Source organism: Ostrea edulis, chromosome 1, assembly GCF_947568905.1.
Source record: "Ostrea edulis chromosome 1, xbOstEdul1.1, whole genome shotgun sequence".
NCBI classification, from domain to species: Eukaryota; Metazoa; Mollusca; class Bivalvia; order Ostreida; family Ostreidae; genus Ostrea; species Ostrea edulis.
The window spans coordinates 54,346,846-54,371,685 of NC_079164.1; the positions used below are offsets into that span (position 1 = coordinate 54,346,846).

At 35.1% G+C, this 24,840-nt stretch overlaps 3 protein-coding genes and 1 long non-coding RNA gene across 4 annotated transcripts; 1 reads left to right on the top strand and 3 right to left on the bottom strand.

The window, feature by feature from the left end:
• Positions 1–308: 308 nt before the first annotated feature.
• On the bottom strand, positions 309–5,960 carry LOC125664902 (potassium voltage-gated channel protein Shaw-like). Its single transcript, XM_056154224.1, has 2 exons — positions 4,319–5,960; positions 309–1,740 (listed from the first exon to the last, which is right to left on the bottom strand). Exons 1-2 carry the CDS (start codon positions 4,793–4,795, stop codon positions 604–606), a joined length of 1,614 nt encoding a protein of 537 aa, XP_056010199.1. The 5' UTR covers positions 4,796–5,960; the 3' UTR covers positions 309–603.
• A 4,802-nt stretch (positions 5,961–10,762) lies between these two features.
• Positions 10,763–11,338, bottom strand: LOC125683892 (potassium voltage-gated channel protein Shaw-like). Its single transcript, XM_048925452.2, has one exon. It carries the CDS (start codon positions 11,336–11,338, stop codon positions 10,763–10,765), a length of 576 nt encoding a protein of 191 aa, XP_048781409.2.
• Positions 11,339–14,602: 3,264 nt separating this feature from the next.
• Positions 14,603–15,956, bottom strand: LOC125683827 (prisilkin-39-like). Its single transcript, XM_048925339.1, has 3 exons — positions 15,190–15,956; positions 15,068–15,100; positions 14,603–14,637 (listed from the first exon to the last, which is right to left on the bottom strand). Exons 1-3 carry the CDS (start codon positions 15,884–15,886, stop codon positions 14,603–14,605), a joined length of 765 nt encoding a protein of 254 aa, XP_048781296.1. The 5' UTR covers positions 15,887–15,956.
• Positions 15,957–17,579: 1,623 nt separating this feature from the next.
• LOC125664901 (uncharacterized) lies at positions 17,580–20,058 on the top strand. Its single transcript, XR_007366101.2, has 3 exons — positions 17,580–17,788; positions 18,226–18,301; positions 19,818–20,058. It is a non-coding gene; the product is annotated as an uncharacterized LOC125664901 (long non-coding RNA).
• Positions 20,059–24,840: the final 4,782 nt, after the last annotated feature.

The window sequence follows — 24,840 nt, forward strand, 5'->3', positions numbered from 1 at the left end:
GAAGATGCAATTCAATTTTCCTGCATATGAGGCATATATATTCCCATCTATTGACTTTTGTTAAATAACGCCCTAATTAAAATTAAAGAACACAGGTTTGAACACAGACACCTGCATGGAAAAGAAAAGAAAAAAAAAGACCCAACTTCTTTTTAAAGCATTTACTCCAACACTGCAGAAAACAATTCATGTAAAATATCTTAATTTGTTGGATGGTGTAATTGCAAGACATTTCAGATGCAACTGAGATACAAAACAGTAACGCTACGTATCCATTGTACGATATCCACTGTACGACACGGTAACGCTACATGAATATCAAAAGGTGAAGATAACGAACAGTGGCCAACCTTATATATTCTATAACGAATACTTAGTACAAAGTTGAGAGTACGGCAAACACGGACCTCTGGAAACACCATAGGTGGAATCGGGTGCATCTCCCGTTGACCGGTCACACCCGCCGTGAGCCCTATATCTTAGGAATGCACAACAAAGTAACGCTACATGGGTATGATATGTACAACTGACAGGTAGCTGTTTTCCGGAGATTAACAATTTCCGGAATCTAGTTGTTTGAGCATAATGGTTGTAATGACGTCATTAAACCGGCAAGTCGGGTACATCGCACCAAATTCCATTATGTTTTTCATCTACATCCGTCTTTCGCGAAATGGCAGACGATGGTGTTTCTGTACTTCTCATTCCATCCGAAAACTTCTTACTTTTTTTGCCTTTTTGCTTTTTAGAAGAACCATTTGAAGCATTTGCTTTTGAGGAATGGGCATTTATGCCTGTCAGTTTAGAATTTTTCCTCTTTATTTGATTGTTTGGTGAAGGCTGACCAGTGCTGTAATGGTCAACTTGCCGAGATTCACCCCAGCTGCAACATGATTGTTTCTTCTTCTTGTTCTTCATCAACTGTCCACGAAGTCTTCTCTCACTATTCTTTAAATAATACTCACTGAAATTAGCTGCAACAACCGCTATTGGCATCGCTATAATCACTATACCTACAGCTGCACAAGCAATGCCCACAAGTTTTCCAGGAAAGGACCGCGGGGACATGTCTCCATATCCAACAGTTGTCATAGTGATGATGGCCCACCACATACTTTCAATAATAGTTGGAAAGACATCCTGTATATCAAATTCAGCGAAGTACATAAAACTAGCAAACAGAACGGACGATAGTAGAAAAGTTATGAATAAAAGCAACAATTCCTTGATGCTTGCTTTCAGAGACATGAACAAAATTTTTAGAGCACTGAATTGCTTCATAAGTCTGAAAAACCTTAGCAAACGTAGTACTAACGATGCTTTTAATGTAGAGTAGAAATTAATCATTCTGGTATCATCCAAATAACTTTCTATATGCGTCTCAATGGCATAAGTGATCCACATGGCAACCACAAGGTACAGATCAAGGACATTGAGCACATAGGTAAAGAACTTCAACTTTCGCGGGCAAGAAAAGAAATGCGCCAGTAACTCAAGCGTGAAAAAGGTTATGCAAAACAGATCGATGTTATCCAGCACTGGGTGAACTGCTGTGGTTAAAAACATCACTTGTTTGGCGTTGTTCAAGTTCACTGACCTGAACAATGAGATGGAGGAATAGTTTTTCAGAAAGACTAGCTTTTCGTATGTCATAATTTCGGTTCGACAGTATGGCTGGTAGGAGAGGAGGAAAACAAAAACGGACAGCATGACCAAAGACAGGTATAAGGCGTTGAATATCTGAAAAGAATAGGATCATGATTATCATACATATTATATACATGTATAAGTACTACAATTTTCTATCGGAGAATTCATTTGTTAATCGCCAGAATTTACGTGCAGCCGAATTGTTCGATTGCTTTTGATTTGCAATTTTGAAAAGCTTAGTGTATTTTCATGTAATATTTGTAAAGGTTTTCGAAAGTTACAATGATATACGCTTTGCTATCCATCTCCAGGTTAATACAGAAATATGCTGAAATAATTATTCTTCATTCTTCCGTGTCCATGAATGGTGACATTTTAAGAAATGTGAAATACATTGTACAATGTACATGCATGTGATGTGTACTTTTATTTTATTCTTTCAACCTGGTCAATCAAAGATTACAGAATTAAGATAATATCCCAGAAGCCCTAACAAAAACTTACAAAAGTAAAGTAGTCTACTATACAGTAAATTTTACTGTAGGTAATCACAATACTACTGCCATCATGCAGTAGTCAATCACAGTGTCGCCGAGGTTATTTTTGTCAAAGGTATTTTTTACTCCAGTCAAATAAATACCTTTTTTCATAGTAAATCAAAGTTTTACTACATTGAATACTACTTTGTAAATTCAAAGCACCAGTTTTAATGATGGGTACTATTTTGCTAGAGAAACATCAACGATCAATAAAAAGTTGTCTTTTGAGATTGATTGATATACTATTATCTAAGCATTTAATGATTTTAAGATAGGTAAAATCGGATTGGATTCCTCTTTCATAACTCTAAAGTCATGATATCCGCAGATTTATTCGAACAAAGGAAACTAGAAAACAAGAAATATTATACTGTAATGCGTCTAAATCAAATTAATCCCTGAAACTTGCGTCGTGTTTCATTCAACAAGAGGATTCAAATCGAAAAAAGGTTATGTGACTGTACAGTGAGAGACGAGTTTTGTAATATGTCGTCACGCAGGAATCACGGGGGAGTTTTACATGTTCACTCAGTGAAAAATAACTGTTTATCTTGGTGATATGAACCTAGTGTTACGATGTACAGGCATGAGAATCGTAAAATTGAGAAAGCCTTTCAGGTTCTAGAATGTCGACTATGTTGTGTTTTGTGACGCAATAGTTACCGGAGTACAGCGATTTATATAACCGACTCTTGATGAAACACATGCATCTTAAAATATCAAAACATCAATTATTTTTTTGGGAATAACTAGTTTGGCAAAATTATCCGAGGATCGACGTTTTTAAGTCATCTCGGATTCAAGGATTCTAGAATACGGTTTCGAAATCCACATACAATCAAGCGTTAGAGACTCAAAATCCGGATGTTTTTGGAATGACATTTTAGAAAAAGAAATTGACAACGTTTTGACAAAATGTAAATCGCCCATACTTGACGAATTCAATCTTGATTTTTCTCTGTATATCATGTAATTATACTTGTACATTGTTTTTCTGATATATTTCAAATTCTGGGTCATAATGCAGATTATCTATTTTGAGAAAAAATTAGTCAATAGTACTTCTGACAAGTTCCAACCCAAGTTTACTTTCTAATTTTTTCTTCCGTTTTAGGAAACTTAACAATCAATGTAAAATCACAATAAGTCTGCAAATCAATCTACATGTATATTCACCGCGTATTTACACCGTATTAATCATGCCTCCAGCTGGAAAACGTAACACTGGCACTTCATCCCATGGAAAAACGTAATTCTGGCACTTCATCCCATGGAAAAACGTAATACTGGCACTTCATCCCATGGAAAAACGTAATACTGGCACTTCATCCCATGGAAAAACGTAATACTGGCACTTCATCCCATGGAAAAACGTAATACTGGCACTTCATCCCATGGAAAAACGTAATACTGGCACTTCATCCCATGGAAAAACGTAACACTGGCACTTCATCCCATGGAAAAACGTAACACTGGCACTTCATCCCATGGAAAAACGTAATACTGGCACTTCATCCCATGGAAAAACGTAACACTGGCACTTCATCCCATGGAAAAACGTAACACTGGCACTTCATCCCATGGAAAAACGTAACACTGGCACTTCATCCCATGGAAAAACGTAATACTGGCACTTCATCCCATGGAAAAGACAGATGCGTGAGTGCAGTCTCAAGCCGCCAATATGGCACCACGCCGCCCTCTTATAGACTTTTCTCAAGATAATATAAAATGAGGTCTGATTACCCTCTATTATTTCTAAAGCAAATGCGTTCAATATTTGAACTTTTAGATGTATTTTAAAGAAATTACGGGAATGGTTGTTTTGCTGGCATCCTAGAAACAATCATATACAAACAATATTATCATATGACAGTAAATATGTTATGTACACCAGTAAGATGGCAGGCGGAACCGGCCTTTAGGCTACCGTATTTTTACAAACTTTAGCACACGTGAAGGATTTTTACAAACCTTAGCACATGTGGAGGATTTTTACAAACCTTAGCACACGTGGAGGAGTTTTACAAACCTTAGCACATATGGAGGATTTTTTACAAACGTTAGCACACGTGGAGGATTTTTACAAACTTTAGCACACGTGAAGGATTTTTTTTTTTTTTACAAACCTTGGCACACGTGGAGGATTTTGGTTGTTCAAGAGTTATCCAAACTGTTCTCAAAAGTTTATTAAATTTGCCTTCTCTCCAATCTCTTGGATCGTAATCAAGAATCTCATCAAAAGATTCTCGGATTGACTGGATCGTGTTCTGATCATGGACAAACCTATGATACGAATGGATGCAACATTCGGAAATTAAACACTTTGGAATCTTCCAGTATTCCAGTTCCCTCTGTACTACAGCGCCACAACAGTTGGAGGGAATGTGAAGCTCACCGGTACGGTATAGGTCGAGGATTTCATTGAACAGAACTGGACTGTGATCAAAGAAATATTCATCCGTTTCAGCGTTGTACTCGGGGGAGGCCGGAGACAGATTTCCCAGGCGAGAATCCGGAATATTTTTCAATGTGGACATCCTTGTTTGGAAAATGGTTCCACCAACATTGATGAATATTGCATATATCCATCTCCGTCTTGCCATTTTAACACCTTGCAGATAATTTTCACCGCAAGTAACGCATCTTCATTTCTACGTTATCTCAGAGAAGTCAGTTTTGCTGTCTGATAATGCAAGTAAAATTTCTCTTATTAGAATGCTGTATAATCGCATTATTAAAAAAAACCTCCCGTGACTTTAATTTACTACGTGTCAATTGACTTACCAAAGGAATGCCATACTATTTAAATACTACGTTCAGAAAAAAGTCAGCTGGCCATCTAGTAGGCATACCAGGTATGACCATATGTGGACTGTCTATTATGTTAGACAGAGATACGGAAATATGAAATATGGTTCCCAAATTGAAAATTCAACTGTATAAACAACAATATATAGATAGATAGATAGATAGACACACACTATATCATATGACAACGCCCACTTCTGGCAATCCAATTCGACAATTACTAAGACTTTAAAAGTTGAAATTCCAATGATCATTTATAAAATCTAAGTACTTGTATATTGCGAATACATAACCTGAGTGGAATATCGTCTCGTAAATTTGTTTTAGATATTTGTGTCTCCCGGTTGAGGTATTTTCATATACCCCGCGATTGTTATATATGTAGTCTTGAGAGATTGGATTCAGTCTGTCTAAACATAGTCCATAAGCCAAAAAATAAACGACGACAATGGCGTGGCAATTTCTAATTTCAAAACTTCAGAACAAAAATAAAAAACCAAAAAAAAAAAAAATACAACAAAAAACCAACAAAAAAAAAAAAAAAACAAACAAAAAAACTTCACGTAAACGTATACCTGCGCTGATATACAAAAATTATCTAGATGTCAATTTGTTTTGCTTCATCGTTGAAAATATTGAGCATCCTATTGTCACTCGGGCGACCTTTTTGCATGGGTCTGCGTCCGTCGTCCGTCATGCGTTGATAATTGAACATTTTTACTACTTCTTGATTACTACCCTTTCAATTCTATCAGTTTGGTATGAAACATCTTTGGAATAATAGAGACAAAATTTGTTAATTTTAGGACTCCTGGGGACTAGGAAGCGCAACAAAAATTTAACAATTTTCAAAACTCGTTTTTTCTACAAAAGCACATCTTTCTGAAAAAGCAAAACAACTGAATGCATAGCCATGTAAAGTAGGCAGGCCTCTACCAAAGTTGTCAATTTCATGATCCCCGGAGTAGAGGTTCTGACTCCAGGGCGGGGCCAAATTTGGCATATAATGTTTATATGTAAAACATTTCAATAACATCGTCTCTAAATAATGCATATTAGTCTATATGGTACAAAATTGAAACTAAATTAATATTTGGAAGGAGATGGTAACTCTTTACCAGAATTGCAAATTTCATGATCCCATGGTTAGGGGTTTGGTACCAGGATGGGGCCAAATGGTCGTAGAGATTTAATGCGCTAATAATTAAACTTTTTTAAATTCTTGATAACATATATCATATAAAAAATTTCATCAGTATGGGCGCTTTAGTAGCCCTATCCTTATATGATATCAGAGATATTTGCAAAATCTTTAATTAAACTTTGTGCATGATAGAAATCTATCTTTTTTAGGAATGTTATTTACTAGGTGCAATAAAAAATCTGGTAAACTATTTAAAACTTCAAAAGTTTATATTTTCTGTAAATAATCAATTATCTATATTAAAAAGGACGATAACTCCTTTGATAGCATTTTCTCTACTGTATGTCTACTGTTTATTTTTCCGATATCCACAATTAATTTATACACAAATTATCAAGAAGCAGTTTATGAAAGTCTTATGATTTTAATTTTTTTTTTATTTCAACCAGTTTTATGTATTCTTATTATGCTGTTAAACAAAAATATGCGATTTTCTGATGTTGACACATACTTCTGTAATATATATGCCTGAAATCTTTAAAAATGTGACAACATACACGGTTTATTTTGTTACTGATTAACTACATTAAGTGGTGGTTCGTTTCGTTTCGGTAGATTTTGTTTCGTTTCGTTTCGATTTCCTTTCGCACTTTATAGGTACCCCATTAAGTGGATCTACAGTTTCACATAATACTACGAAGTCGCATGAGGTTGCCGAAAGAACACTTCTGGTTTATACTGCTGCTGAATAATAGAATGCAGAGCAGGAAAATCATTATAGACATTATAGCCCTTGGGGTAGTGATACTTTTAACGAATACTCAGGTGACCGATGATGGATCTCTTGTTTTGCACATGTAAGTGTTATTTATTCGCTGCTCCCGCAACCAAACGTGACCTAGCTAACAGCGATACTTAAGAGGATCAAAGATTTTTGACATGGATTTGATTAAAAAGTTTTAATAAATAGCGTAACTATAAGATCCAAGATGATGTTATTCAATCATCTTTCAAAGAGAAAAATCAGCAAATTAGCTGGTCATTACTTTTAAGCGTTTATTGCTAAGACTTGATCTATTTAGAAATTCTCAATTAGAAGTCCAAAACTGCGAACCACATGTACTTTTGGAGGTTTATTTAAACTTTTAGCAGGGAGGTGATAGTTTTTTTTTAATTCCGTGGTAATACAAATAGTCAGTTTGTTCAAAGTTCAACCATGAAAGCTCTACATTGTATGGGTGTGAATGCCTAAATGTAATACTACATGCCGGGATAAAATTAATATATTTTACACATCATGCCTCAATGAAATATCTTGATTATTTTATAAGCATGATAGGAGAAACATTTTGTTTGATTTATTACGACATTATGAGGCAGATCTAGAGACGGGTGCTACAGAAGTTACAGTCCCCTTTGGTTGGAAAATGTTGAAGTAAATAAAGAGGTGTATGTCATTTGTGGGGCTTTTAACCGATCATAGGAATCTTGCTTCCAATTCTGAGGATAAATAATTGCAATTGTCTACGTAAATAACCCAATTTCCATTTTAAAAAAAATATGTATGACAAGAGGGACTAAATGCAAATTACATTTCAAAGATATCATTAACAAGATATTCGGAAAAGATATCTGTAGAACCGTTATTTTCATTGTCTAAGAATATGCATTTATAGTACACTGTATTTCATCCCAGGGTTGAGTATGAAGATATATATATTATCATTTCATAGTGTTGATCAAATGAATTTCACATTTTCTACTTGCATGATTCATAAAATACCATAACTATTACATTTACTATAAGGATTCAAAACCTTATAGCTTTTAGATGATATGATTCCAAAATTGTCAACATTTTGAGACTTAATAAAGGAAATTGGGACGTGTATATTCTCGATTTCATATATTATTTTTATCGCATTCGTGTGGTGCATATCGCTAGTTTGATATACCATAACTCTACCAAACGCACTTTCGGTCCGAACTACTTTTGAGATCATCCCCGCTTCAATAACCCTAGTTTGCTTTCCTGTGCATTAATAGGATACATGAATATGAAAAACAGCAACCATAAAATGATTTTCAAAAAAATGCTTTTATCAAAAGAAGGTGTTGCACGTCTCATGTTAATTTCCCTAAAGGTGTTGCGTGAGATATCAATAAAATAAAGATATTCAAATATATGATAAAATCAATTGGAACTCATGTCTTGATTCAAACATTTTTGAAAATAAGTTTAAAAGACGTGTATTAACAAGAATTAGCCAAAATAATTTGAGTTTAAATCAAGCAATACGCGATTTATATGATTTTTAGCGTTACAATAGAGGAGTATAACCGAATTTCAGAAAAACTGTCTCCGTGAAACAAAATGAATTTAGCATGAAAATGCTCGAGTTTTCCACTAAAAAACTGTCGCTTTGAAATTTTGTTTCACGAGGGCATTTTTTTTGTAAATTTCAAAAAATCGGAACGATTTCACTTCACCTGCACATTAATTTTCCATTGCTTGGTATAGTGGATAAGGTCGTAGAATTTAAAGTGTAAAGAAGCCATATTTTTTAACGACCGGGTTCGAATCCCTCACGGACACATTATTTTTTTTTTCAATATTACGTTTTCCATTTAGATTTTTTCTTAATTGAAATACACTTACAATGTGCCGAGTTTGAAATAAAATTCCAACCTCGACACTGTTTAGTTTGTGAATGGGAGACGCAACAAACTCGCCGAACACAGCCATATGATACCTGTGTTTTAAAAGTCAAGGCTGTGAACGAGAATTCTTAGGTTTTAAAGCTTTGTCAGAAAAATGTCAAACAAGGTAGATAACTGTTTAACAGTTTGAATAGATAAGACAATATGTATTCCAGTAAAAAAGTGCTATGGTAATCAATGTTTTCAGGTGCATATACTTGGAATTTTGTTGAACTTTATTAATGCGTATTAAACTTCCCATACTTTGTTTTGTGGCCAGAGTTATGTACAGATGGTTGTAGAAAATAATGCATACGAGTATAAGAGCTTTTAGACTGTAGTATTATAGAATATTAAATATTTGATACACTCGTAACCCTATGATCAGAAAAATTAAAACAATTTAATTTTCACGATTTCAAAAATCATGTTTAGACTATGTACGGACACATAAAATATTTTAAGCTTTTCCTTAGTACTGTGGAATCCCATAGGTATGTAAATGGCAAATACGTAATAAGAGTTTAAATAGGAATGAAGTTCTACTTCACTGGTGTTTAAATACCTGGCACAAAGCTTCGATTACGGAATATTACCGCTTCTGTGCAACACCCTCTTTATTAATTTTAAAGTATAAACAATATACATACTAACTATGAATCTGAGAGCGGTAAACCAGTACTAGAATATATTGTGTACAGTTGCAAGAGCATTGCATTACTCTTCTGACATAATGCAAGTCACAGTTCATAGAAATCTACACACCATAAACAAACACTCCGAAATTACAATTAGAAAAGTAATCAATGAGAGATGCCAACAAGGTACCAGCCTGGTGGGTCATACATAGATGACCCAGCAACTCGATCTGCTGCAGTAGCAGTGAGTATTCAACAGGCCACATCCCTCTTCTCTGGATCCATTCAATATGAACATATATTTACCTTATGTTTACTCATCAAAGAGTCTCGCAGGAACTTGAAGTTCTATTCTCCAAAAACACACGTGAAAATTGAATTAAAAAACATTGTAATTCCAATGTACACTAAAATCTGTTTTATCTAAATTAAAGTAATATTAGTACACTATCGTTGATCGTTGATGTGATTTCAAAAACGTCACAACCAAAACTTTTCCAAGTACATACGTCAACAAAATAAGTAACGGTAAAGTTTGAAAATAAATATAATGGTTTAATAAAAATAGAATAATTATTAGGATTAATTATTTCAATGCCTTTTAAAACAAATTTCATTCATAAGGACGAATAAAAATGTGAGTAGCTGTACAATATTCATCGCACTATTTTTTTCTTTTCTCTTTTAGGAACACAAACAAGCATGACGCTTCGGGGAATCAGTTGTTTTGTTGATCAAGGATCGTCTCAAAACCAAAGTGATAAGAAAGAGCAAATGAGATAAATAGAACATCTATAATAGCCTGATTTCATAATTGCTCTATCCAACTCGTTGAAATGGTGACGTATTCGTTCGGCAAGCCTCGCGAATAAATACGCCATCCAATATCAAACCACGCAATATAAATATCCTCTATTTATTAAACTTGGTAAGAATAATTTGTTTAGATATAGTGTTTAATGGTCACAGTAGAATTTTTATGGGTGAAGACATTTAGTTTCGGTACTTGGTTGTGCGTGCCCTAATCCCCTCCGTCTATATTTTTATTGGCTGTTCCAGAAAAGTACACAGAATATTCCTCAAAGAGTTGAGAAAAGCAAATGCATTTGAATTAATTTATATTGTATGTATGCAACATTTTCAAATAAAATCAGGTATGTTGCAATTCATCTTTTCCGCTATTTGCTTAAAACCCAGGTTCTTATATGATCACGATCAGTCTACGATTTTTTAAAAGGTGCGTATTTTGAAATGCGATCTCAGGAATACAATGCCACTATTCATCTCAAATAGTTACACCCATCTACCGGTAATTTACTGAGTTTATTTTGTTTGAAGAAGTTTTTCACTTGCTCTATAATACAAGTCCATACCTGTGCACATTTTGAAGACTTGGGTTGATCCAAGAAAATCCAGATTCTTCTCTTCAACCTAAGCCAACAACTGTTCTTGGTGTCGTCCGGGTCATAATCTAGAACGTCTGCTAAGGAGTCTTGGATGGAGGTGATGGTGCTCATGTCACTGATGTAGCGGTGAAAGGAGTGAAAGCAACACTCGGACACCAGATGTTTGGGAATCTCCCAGTACTCCATCTCTCTCTTAAAGACAGCACCACAGATATTACTGGGAATGTGGAGTTCACCTGATCGGTACAAATCGAGAATTTCTTGGAAGAGGGTAGGATTGTGGTCAAAGAAATATTCCCCGTACTCCTGATTGTACTCCGGAGAGGATGGACACAGACGCGACAGGCGGGTCAGGGGAATTTTCTTTAGTGTAGCCATTGTAGTCTGGAATGTCGTCCCCCCAACGTTAATGGTGGTGGGAAGAATTCGCTGACTGCCATCTTCGTCCATTCTCCGCAACTTTTAACGACGTATTTCTTTTAGAATGGCACACTACATTGGTTTTTGATCCTTTTTACACGATATGAAACACTGATGATTCTGTTCCTTCAAAACATGTAACGAATTTCCATTTCATGTCCACCGAACAAGTAGTTTTAACGTCCTTATTACATGCACAGCACAACATGAATTACAGTACATGGCTGTAGTGCATGATCCGTGTTCTAATGTAGATTTAAAGAGAGTGCCAATTAGAAATCTTTTCATTAAAAAATATTAAATGTCTTTCTGTATGTTTGATGGTCCTCATAAAGAGAGAAACTGTATAATACATGTACTTGTCTACAAATATTTATAATTCGTTGAAATAACATCTTCTGTGTTCAGTAGTGCCCAACTCAAACTGATTAAATACACTTTGTTTTCTTTTCTTGAATCAAAATAGCTGATCTGCTTAAAACATGTAGGATACAAGAAATCATCGATGTCTCCATCAATTGTCGTCCGGCAAAAATAAAGAGTCAACTTTTTGTTGATAGGAATATGCTGGAAGATATCTTTTTAATTTTGCCATTAAAACACAAATGATAGACAAACTGAGATCAGAAAAATAACTTTTCACTGAGGTCTGTGTCAGGTTTTATGTACATGTAAATAGGATGGTTTACACAGCTCGCTTCTTTGCTTTCGAATTTTTCATTAATAGTAATAAAATATGGTAGTGATCTATACATTATGTTTCTTGTTTTTCATTGAACATATCCATATTTAATCCTTTTGTTATGTACACCGGTGCTTGTGGGAAGGACTTCCACCTTACCCCGTATTTTTCTGACATGATCATAAGATTCGTCTATTATGATCGGGGACATGACCAGGGGCGGATTTTGTCATTTATTTCTCCGAGAGTGGAAGAAATTGTTGTTTCTTTTATCGTTTACATTTTTCTAAACAAGAGACCACGATTGACCTTAAATTTGAAAATTTTAGGGGGTGAGGGTTCGGCTGCTAACGAGAACTTTTATGTTTTTCTGAGTGAAAGGTTTTGACAAAGGCATCATACCTTTTACGAAAAGCCGTTGTGAACTTTGCAGAGCTTTGAAAGAAAAAGGCCAATCATGGTAAAATAACTGTTAAACAGTTCGTATTAATAAGATAATATGTATTCCAGTAGCAAATTGTTATGGTAAATTAATGTTTTCAGGTGTATGCACTTAGATTTTTATTGAACTTTATTAATGCACATTAAACTTTCCATATTTTATTTTGTAGTCGGAGTCGTGTACAGATGATTGTAGAAAATAATACATCACATAAGAGCTTGTAGTCTGTAGTAGTACACAATATTAAACATTTATACACTCGAAACGGTATATATTGTTTGATACTGAGAAAAAAACCAATCTAATTTTCACGATTTCAAAAATTATGTTTAGACTATAATGTATTGACACATAAAATATTTTAGGCTTGCCCTCGGTACTGGGGAATTCTACAGGTATTTAAATGGCAAATACGTAATAAGTACCAGGCACATAGTTCCGATTAGGGAAAGTTGCCGCTTCTGTGCAACACCCTCTGAACGAGAAACAGGGTGGCATGTCATACGTTGCAATATTATACAAATCTTGATTTATATTCGATAATCTTCATGTTTATATGCGGAAATCTTGAATTATATTCGACAATCTTGTTATGTCTATTCGATAATCTTGTTATGTCTATTCGATTATCTTGTTATGTATAATCGATAATCTTGATATGTATATTCGATAATCTTGATATTCATATTCGATAAATCTTGTTTATATTCGATAATCTTGATGTTTAGATCTATATGCCGAAATTTTGATTTATATATGCCGAAATTTTGATTTATATATGCGATAATCTTGATACTTACACGGATATTCGATAGTCTTGGTATTTATATTTGATAATCTTGATATTTGTATTCAAAATTTTTGGTTTATATTCGTTCAATTTCCAATATACATAACAAGATTATCGAATATACATAACAAGATTATCGAATTTAAATCAAGATTTACGCATATAAATATCAAGATTATCGAATATAAATCAAGATTTATGCATATAAACATCAAGATTATCGAATTTAAATCAAGATTTATGCACATAAACATCAATATTATCGAATCTAAATCAAGATTTGTATAATACATGTATTGCAACGTTTGACATGCCATAGGAGGGCTCATATGTTCAGATATATTCTTTTTTATCGAATAAAAGAATCTCGTACCGGGACCGAAGACCGGGTTTTAGTCACAGGACCAAGACTGGGATTGGCTTTTAGTCACTACCAATAAAGATTACTACATTGTCTTGATTATGAACAGTAACCCTAATCTGCCAAAATGAATTGCAGGGGGAAAAGGCTTCGATATAAAATCGTGAAGGATTTTAAATGGTTTACTTTGCATATTGTTTGTTGCACTTAAAGGGGCGTTATCTGGCCTCAAGACCATAAACTGAGAATAGAATGAAGTTAAAATTTTGATAACTTATATCTTAAGATTTATCTAGCACAGATGTTAAAAAAGTGCAGGTTTTTGAAATATTCAAATGCAAACATATACTGAAAATTGTATTTGTTTATGAAAATTATGTCAAAAGTTAACTGGATTTGAAATTTAGACTTATGTTTATTCTCAGTTTATGGTCTTGAGGTCAGGTGTCACACCGGTCGTAAGCCCTATACTTGTATTTTGAAATCTGAAAATTTAAACCACCAACTTTCAGCTCCACTAAGTACATGGCATAATCATAAAATTATTCTTCAATTATCTCTCGTCAATTACCTTAATTGTCCTTCTACCCTTAAACTATAAGAACCCATATACATGTATTTGTGTAATATACAACATACCGACAAGTGTTTGAAAATTAATGTCAGATACATTCCTGCAAGGTCTCTTGAGTAAGGAATTATGAAATATCTCTCCTTGTGACAATGGAATTTTACATCTTGGAAAATAATTGGAACCGTGATTTATATATGCACCTGATCCCACCTCTGGTATATCCAAGGGCCCGTGTTTGCCCAACTCCCTATTTTGTATTGCTTATTGGAGTTACATGTATGATATTGATCACTGTTCGTTATCTTCACCTTTCATACGGAAGATAGCATCCCTGCAAGTGTCATTGAAATACAAAGGAAAATTGACCTTTGTTCAGGGTCACAGCACATTTTAAGGCCATAATAAACCTTTATGTCATGTTTAAAAATCTTGTTTACAAAGAATTTTAGAATTCCTCTTCCTGCTTTCCTTGGAAACCAACTACAAACAAGATTTTTATACAAAGTACAGTTCCTGTAATTTGATGGAATTCGGTCAAAGAATAGGCTTAAATCTTGTACACGGGGTAAAGTCTACGAACACACGAATGTTCAAACGTATGAACGTACGAACGAATAGCAAGTTAGTTTCCATTCCGTGACTCTTGCAAGGGAACAAAACTACGCTGCAATTATTACTATAGACCTATAAAATGGTAAGGACTGAATATTGAAAACAACGCAATGTAAACACAACTATTTTATTTCATTTTCGATCACAAAGTCATTTGGCACAGTTGATTCGTCACATCAGGTATTGCTTATCCTGTAATACAGACACGCACAAAAATTAACACTTTCTTCCTTTGAAGTAACGTTTAGATGTAAATGGTCAAGAAAGCTAAAATGACAACCTTAGCTAAAATGTATACCTAAAGCTTTGTATAAAAGGGTTCCCAAAACAGCTGAAAAGAAAACAAAATATCGAAAATTAAAACAAATCAAATACAAGAAAAACAATTTTGAATTTGATGGTTCCCAGTCCTATCAGTACCTGAGCCTATGAGTTTCCCTGTGCCGCTCTTAATGAACCCCGTAGCATGATCCATCAGAGAAGGTCCTTGAAATAGATAAGGCGATGCTGGAGAACCTGGGGGATAAATATTAGTCTCTAATCCATATCCAAATGGAGGAAAACCATACCCATATCCGGCTGTTGATAAATATCCCAGTCCAGATCTATATCCAGACCCGACTGTCGGCCCATATCCCAGTCCAGAGTTATATCCGAAACCGTTACCAATCACTCCAGAGTTTCCAAAGAAACCGGCACTCGACGGCAAAAGAACGGACACGTCACCCTGGTTATAATTGTACGGCTTCTGTTTTCCGTATCCTGAATAACCTTTACTGTACGAATCAGCGTATGTATTTCCATAATACCCTGGCCGGTAAGAACCTTTCTGGTAATTCGCTCTCCCATATCCCCCCAAGCCACTTAAATGCTTCTTTTGGGAGTATTGCTGGATGTTGCCTTGGTAAAGCTGCTCCTGGTACAACTGTTTGTAGTGATTTTCCAGCAAATGGGTATCATAATTTAAACTCGCTTTTCCGCTCCTTTGTTTGTCTTGGGACGGTACAGAACCGTAATAATTTTGTGAATGTGAACTGCCTCCGTAATTTCCACATAGACTTTGCTTTAATAGCAAGCATAGGATTAAAGAGACAAGTGTGGTGATGCTCTTTTTCATACTGACAGTCGGGTATTCTTTGATATGATTTAAAAGCCTCCATACTGTTTTTCTTTATATACATGATCTTACCCAGCACAACTCACGTTTTACTATTACTCATATACGATGAGAGCATGTTCTTTCATTCATAAAACTACCCTACGCCCTCTGGTGTTTTGACGTCATGAAAAGTCGTCCAATCAAAACTAAGTATTGAATAATTAGGAAGATTCACGTATAGGTTAGAACAGATGATCTAAACAAGTAATGACCATCGCCCCTGTCCCAGTCCGGAAGCAAAGGTTTCCATATCTGAGCTAATCTGTAACTTCCTCATAGTACTATTTCACATATATGTATTTCCTTTTGTATTGTTTCTCTCCTATACACGATTTTAACAATAAAATATTCACCAGTATTTTGAAAACAAAGTTAAATTTCGTTACAATTGTATTTTGAATTGTGGAATAGGAAATTCAATTGTTGATGTCGAATATGTTTCTTAAAAACTAATTTTACGCAGCGCCAGGACCCAATTGCACAAAGGTAATTTAACTGACAGTTAATTAGCCATTAACTCCATTAACTCATACATGTATATAGCGATAACTAGACCTTAACTGTCAGTTAAACTTAACTCACTTTTGTGCAGCTGGGCTCAGTATATACTGTGTTTTTATCTCCACCTATCTGACACTGTTGATTATACCTGATGATACTTTTGCACCGCCCAGACCGGAAGTGACATTTGTTATAGTGCTCTTTCTCCTTAAAATGGTTTCATCGTCATTTTTACTGGAATGGAACCGAAGCGCAATAAAAATGTTAAAGTTAAAATAAAAAAAGACTACATTTGATATATCGGTCTGTATTCCAGTACTAAATGTTAAACGTATTTTAGTGTATATGATGCAACCGAATGAACTACATGTATCTAAAATGTATAAAAAGTAAACTAATTTTCCTATCAATTTATCCAAGATACCGTGGGGAAACCAACTTTAAATATCAGCCTATTCAAATATTTTGAAGTAAAATGTTATTAGAGACTGAAAGAATACTTAAATTTTATATTCTACAAATGTACATGTATGGGAAAATCATATAAATGATAGCTGTTTTCTTTTTAATTTGATATTGACGACTAGCAATGTTTATATTCTATATATATATATATATATATATATCAATCAAACTGATAATTTTTGCCACCGTTATATGCAGCAGTGATATTTACATGTAGCAGACTTACGTCATCAAGAAGTGTGCTCCAATAGGTGGTCATAATATTCGATGCACTATGGTGTTACTCAGACGCAGGCGTAATGCTTCCTGTTGAATCATAAACTGGAGTAGTGTAATATATATACCCAAGATGTACATGATCTACACGTGTCTAAACATTAACCGTGCTTGTCTGTAAGATATAGTTTTTAAAGAGTTTCTTTTTATCAGTATTTCAATTTATTTTGTTTTCTATCTAATATAAGATGTAAATATACACCAGAACAATATTAGCAATAATCTGTTGTTGTTTTTTGATCGCATGATTTGTTTCTAATTTACAGTTTACTTGTATGTTTTGAATATCACTTTTCTCGTTTCATTAAGTGACTGGAAGAACTTTTATTGATAAATGTGTTTTAAATTGAGAAATTCTCAAGAGGAAAGTTTCATATACAAATAACTTTTTTTTCTTCCACAGATTTGAGGCATATTTATTGGAAAACCAGCTTTAAATGATGAATATGTACTGGTGCCATACTTCTCTCTTTGCCGGTGTCCTCTGGTTAACGATGCAGACAACCACAGCTTCCGTTTATTACACCGGGTATAACCCTGCCCTATATGATTGGAACCAACCCTCAACAATTTTTTTCGGAAACTTCTCGGGAGGAAACATCGTGATGCCCATTCTTTGTAAGTTCAGTTTATTTTATAGGCTCGGTAGGAAACATCGTGATGCCCATTCTTTGTAAGTTCAGTTTATTTTATAGGCTCGGTAGGAAACATCGTGGTGCCCATTCTTTGTAAGTTCAGTTTATTTTATAGGCTCGGTAGGAAACATCGTGATGCCCATTCTTTGTAAGTTCAGTTTATTTTATAGCAGATTTACCGTAGGTACCGCAAGGTACCGTTTTACCATTTGCAGGAAACCTTTCTCCACCGTTTCATTCTAAAACTGAGCGAATATTACTCTAGAATAGCAAAAATTTACTTAGGGCGAATCTAAAAAGGGGTAAAATAGTTTTTTCATTTGTCAGGGTGAAAATAAAACATGGCGAAAATTCAATGTTATGTTGTTCTAAAGAATTTCTTGTAAATATGGCTGTATATAAGACATTGTTCATTTGCAGTTGTGCTGGTTCTTTTCTACATCGCCAAAAGTGTTATAGATAGCAGACAGACGGGGTAAATACGTCTAGTTCTATGGTAAGTAAAATGCATCTAGTAAACAGGAAATTAATTCTTTTTTACATGTATCTAGTGGATATCAACTTCCAACTCCATGCACCAAATGAACCCGGGATACGCCACATGCAACTGCACACAAAACGACTCCATCAACTGCACACAAAACGACTCCATCAACTGCACACAAAACGACTCCATCAACTGCACACAAAACGACTCCATCGCTTTTTAAAAATACAGATATAAGAAACACATTTATCGATAAAAGTTCCGTGTCCCTCTATGTCACAGAAAACATAAAAATTCTCTGAATGATGATAGGCTATACATGGTGGAAATTCATCGTCAATATTGAATACTCAAACGAAGAAATCTATGACACGATTCAGATGACTGACATACTAGTATTCATGAATAACAACATAATTTCAAAGTAAACGTTCTAAAATGTAAATGCTTTTCTCATTTAAAATAATCTTTTATGAATTAAACATTGTGACAGTCAATATTCAATTTTTATTTATATTTCCCAACGAACTATTTGTAGCGGCGTAATGTTAACGTTTATACGGATCACAGGGTTTTGACACAATCTAAGCAAACTGGTATATACGAGTAGTATATAGAGTGAAGGGAGCTAATAGCAGCCATTTAAATTCTCGGTTGCTCGCTCCAAACTCTCAAAACTTCGGTATTAATCATGAAATGTTTTCCCAGTCGAAAGGCAGAATATTGTTCAGTTTTATGAATTATGATACATAAATCGTTTATCTGACTTCACAGAAACTTTGAAAAATAAGTCCAACTTCCGAGAATTAGGCCGCTATCGTTAACCCTAGACCATTTTCTCCATGTAATTTTCCTTCATTTTGTCGGATTTCATGCATCGTTGCAAACGAGTCAACCATATTGAAACTTTAAATTTCCCCTGAAGATCCGCAGCAAAAGTAGTAATATTGTCCAATCGTCTTGCACTTTTGAACTTGAGTCATTCAGTGCTGAACAACCACAATATGGTTGACTCGTTTGAACTCGGATGCTATCCTAATTCGACCAGCTATTTGGACGAATATGACATGCCCTAATTCGCTCCACTTTTAACATTGATTGGCAAGCCTAAAAACCAAAAACATGTTGTCTGCGGTGTAAATACGTTTGTAGCTTTAGTGTAGTTGTAGTGCTAGGTGTAGTTTTTGTTGTTTTGTTATTATTCTCTGTTAATATTGGCCACATTATGTAATTCTTGTCGTTTGTCCTGAAGAAGGGACAGGTCGTCCCGAAAATTTGACAATCTGCTTGTTCGTGTCGTTGGTGATTTTAGTGCTTTGTATATTTTTTTGTATTTGACCTTGTATCCACGTTGTGGATCCGACACTGCTAGGTATCAGGTGTTGTTGGAACTTAGTGCTTATATATGTATGTATATGTATGTATATATGCCTGAAGAGCCGTAAGGAACTGATCGTTGATTATTATGTGATCATTTTGGATTATATATTAAACAATACTAAGTTAGTTTTTATTTTATTTTCAGAAACAAGTTCTGGGCACTTTGAACGATTAAAATATATAACTTCACATCAATGTTTATGAATTATTTGTTATTTTAATCATCATTTAAAAATGACGATTACCTGTTATTTTTCATGTTCAGTGACGTATATTGTTCCTGCGGATGCAGTACTCATATTATTTCGTGACAGTTTCAATATAAACCACGACAGTGCACTAATGTCTGGGTAACTAATAGATGCCCCCAGCTCCTGAAATCTATTAATGACAAATGTTGCACAAGCACTATTGCTTCTTGGTCTGCATTTTTCACCCTCCATGTTTGCGAGACAATGAACCCAACTATTACGTGGCAAAATATAGATTTGAAAATGTTTTGGAGGCCTCTTAATGTGTTGCGAGGTTGACCTATATTATTGCCACCACAGTGAATGACAATTATCCTTGGAGCTTTGTTTCTGGATGATAAAAATTGAATTGTTGGATATAACTGCTCCCAAACCATACCCCGAATCCCGTGCCATAAAATGGTGAAAGATTCCAGACAAAGATGTTCTCTATTGGAGTTCTGTGCATAGAGATTGGCCCAATGTATTATGGATGAACCTATGATCCAAATGGAATCTAGAGAAATTAAAATGAATGAACCAAGATAAACAAATTTAATTTGATGTTTAGTTAGGAATAATTATGTAAAGTGGTGCCTTTAAATTAGGTAATAAATTCTTAATACCTATCTAGCAACTTACTAGCTACTTAAGTGGTACATGACAATGGTCTAATGTAAGATTTGTAAGCAACTGAATGCCACCTTCCCATCTGCTTAATATGTTCCTCGGAATAACCCTTGATATACAAGTAGGTTGCCCCCCCCCCCAATCCGAAATGAATGGGTCTTAAATTCAGATGATTGAATATGCAAAAACTGTAGAGCCTTATTCAACATGGATGAAAATTGGTATTGGGTTAAGGGTTTTGAGTTCAAGTGTGAAAGGAAAAACACCTTCTGCATATGTTTAGATAAAGCAGAATAATTCTGCAAAGCTTGAAACAACAATGCTGCATTATTTGATCTTTGGACCTGAACAACTGCCCCCAAGCCAGATTGGTCAGTCTTTGAAGTTTTTATAAAAACTGAAATAGTATCCCAAGATGCAGTAACATGATCAACACCTAAGCTTACCACCTCGCTCACTCTCAGTAATGCAAGAAATGCCAATGTAGAGGCAGACTGAAATAGAGTTACCTCATAAGTGGAATAACACAAATGAGGCAACGCATTGATAATTTGTGACAACAAACACAATGAAATGGGCTTTCTGGTATCTTGAGATATATTAGATTTCTTATAACCTGCCATTAACTTCTTTACAATAAAAGAGTCAACTGGATTTTCCCAACCATGTAAATTGACCAGAAAACTTAATCCTGACAAATAGCATTTGGCAGTAGAAAAAGCCAGTCCACTTTCTGAAAGATAGGCTATAAAAATGACATGATCTATTGGAGGAGGCCAAACTTGCTGAAATGATGATTCTAGCCTAAATTTGTTAAAACATTGTCATCCTTGGCAATACACCCTAGCTGTGTTTTGAGAAACACTAGCCTGCAGGAGACTGTCTATAGTTGCTGAATAACAGTCCAAAACTCCATAGGAACCATGAAGGGATATGGATCTGCCCATGGAGCCAGTTGCCGAAACCTGGACCACTGCAAGCGAGATATAGCATCTGTAATTTCATTTTTTACACCTGGAATATGCTGAGCCCTTATTTGTATATTGAATTTCAGTGTTTGCAAAACCAACATCCTAATTAAAGTCATAATTCTCTTGTTTTTGGAAGATTTGCGATTAATAATGTAAACCAAGGCTACATTATCAATATGAAGAATGAGCTTTTTTCCCCTCAAATTCTCAGCCCAAATAACAACTCCTAACACTATGGGAATGAGTTCTAACAAAGAAATATCTCTGTATATATCTTCTTTCCAACAAGTAGGCCAATGCATACAACACCAATGTCTACCAAACACAACACCACAGTCCAGAGAACCGGAACTATCCGAATAAAAATGCAGTGCATCTGCTTCCTGCCAAATAAGACCTGGAAATGGTGTGATACCATTAAACTGGCTGAGGAACTCAACCCACATTAACAAGTCCGACCTAATCTCTGTTGTTATCCTAACAAAATGAAATGGTTTCTTAACCCCAGCAAAGGAAGCGTAAATCCTAGTACAAAAAGCCCTACCTGCTGGCAATGCTTTGACTACAAATGCAAGTGCACCTGCTAATGATTGCAATTGTTTTAAAGTTACTTTTTTCAATTCCAAAACTGCATAAATTTTGCTTAGAAGCTCCTGGACTTTTTCTTCTGGTACAAAAATAGTCATACAAGCAGTATTGATTCCCAAACCTAAAACTGTCAAATGATGAGTTGGCCCTTCAGTTTTTTCTAATGCCAAAGGAATGCCTAACTCTAAACACAAACCTTCAAATTGCATCATCAATTCCATGCAATCAGATGAACTAGCTCTACCAATGAACATAAAATCATCTAAATAGTGAACAACTGAATGTAAATTAGACCTACGGGTCAATTCCCAATGGCGAAATGTAGAGAACTTTTCAAATAAGGCACATGATAAAGAACATCCCATTGGCAAACACGTTTCTATATAATATGCCCTTAAGTGTTTGAAACCCAATAAACAAAAATCATTTGGTGACATTGGTAAAAGACGAAATGCGCTTGAAATATCCATTTTTGCTAGTAATGTACCTGGACCCATTGAAGCAATCAATGCGATTGCATCATCAAAAGTTGAATAGTTTACTGAACAAATATTAGGATCTATGAAATCATTAACACTAATGCCTGGAGGGTAAGACAGATTAGTAATCATTCGCCAACCTCCCTGCTTCTTAGGGACTAAACCTACGGGATTGCTATTTGATATTGGAAGATGTAAAAATGGCCCCAATATTCTACCTAACCTAACCTCCTTATCTATCTTTTCCTGTAACTGAAATTTAAATTGATCTGCAGAATTCATGTTTTTGAACTCCACCCTCCTCCTAAGACCAGTAAAATTTAGAGAAAACCCAAATTTAAAGCCTATAGATAAGCAATTAGCATCACGAACATTGGGGTATGAAAATAACAAATGATCCAAGTTGATAGAATTAATTGGGGAATGAACCAACTGCCATAAATTAGTAGATTTATGCGACAGGATTGGATTTTGACCCTCCCACAGGCTGACGGAACTGTTGATTCCTGGAATAAAGATGGGATTGATTACGGACATTGAACTGAGATGTGGGTTTAACTACTGAATTAGAACTGTTCTTGAAACATTTGACTGACGGATGGAAAGCATTGCACTTGAGACAGCTATGGAAAAAATTGCAATTTGGCTTGTTGCAAATACCATCATAATTGTAAGCATAACATTTACGCTGTCCTTGTGGGCCTTGCTGACGAGATTCCAATTTATGGAAGGGGATGATTACATGTAAATCATCCACAATTCCGCATCAACTGATGCCCAGCATAAAGAAGTATTGTAAGATTTTTTCAGCCGAAACTGAATGTCATAATCCAACCAATTACCTCTCAATCTTTCAGACCCCCTCTTAATCAGGGTCATATATTTAAACAGTGGTATTGCTTGGGACTTATATTTTAACAAGTATACCGAAGCAAAAATAGAAAAGGCATCTAGCCACTGTGAAAAATTTGAAATTTTTTGGTCTCTTTGTCTTGGTTTAACCTGGAAAATCCCATCCTCAAATACCACTTGATTTTGCTGAGTAGGATCATGAGACAAAAGAGTTGCAAAATTTACAAACTGATTATTAAATATTTTTTCTCTTGTGTTTTGAGGCACATGAGCAGCAAGTGGAGAAGCTACACTAATAAAAAGATTCGACAGTTATCGAAAGGGTCATAATTGACCGTTCCTGTACTATTTGTGCCCGAATCCTCGTACGTAAAGGGGGTCAATGTGGATGGGCTCGGGGCAGGCTGGATCTCGACTGGTGCCTCCGTCTGCGTTGCAGTCTGTGTCACCGCCGGTGCTGTATGCGGTAGTAACAGTGGTGCCGCACTCTGCATAAACACTGGAACTGCACCTTCTAACATCGCCGTTGTCGAACTCTGCACCATCTCCGGAGCTGCATTTTGTGTCTCATTCGGTTGCAATATGGCGGAGGTAGCACGAGTCACTGTAGGCCTAGCTGCTACTCGCCGATTTCTAGCACGGCAATTCACGGCCGAGTTTACTTCTTTTGTCCTGTAATACGGATTCTTTTCTTTTCTTTTTCTTGCTGCTCGGAGCATCTCTGTCTTAAACTAACGAAACTGCAGGATTACAACAGATTACAAATTGAAAAATTGAGCTTCTGCTCCTGTCAAACTATGAAAAGGAAAGGAACAATCTAGATGACATGCCCAAATTAAAGGAAGGCACATTTAGTATACTGAACCCGATCTAAATTAAATAATATTAGTAAGAGTTATGGATCTTTAAATATGACCTGCACAAAATAACCAGGTTTATCCACAATGGATAAACCCCATTATGTAAAATTTGCAATCGAAATTACTCTGACGAAAATTAAAGATCATAGATTGGCTATAAAAATCATCACCTTATTTATAATGAACAAGTCATGGAATTCAAAGACCATCTCGAATATCGCAAATCACGTGGTCAAGAATTAGTTGTTTGCATGGCAACCGTTTCAACACACCTGAATAAAGATATCTAGGTACATAAACCTGATAAAGATGTAGTATTGTAACCAACGCACAGCACTGCCTGAACCGACACTACTGTATAGGAACATAGCATTGGTAAATGACTTCAGAATATACAACACACATACTGTCATGAATAAAGATATTGCAAATAACACTTTAAAAATGTTGTCTTATACAGGATAAAATTGCTGAAATATCATTATGTAAAACAAGGTTAAAGTTACAAGGTAAAAAACTTTGGTATTAAAAGAAAGGTCTTGTCACAAGAAATATACA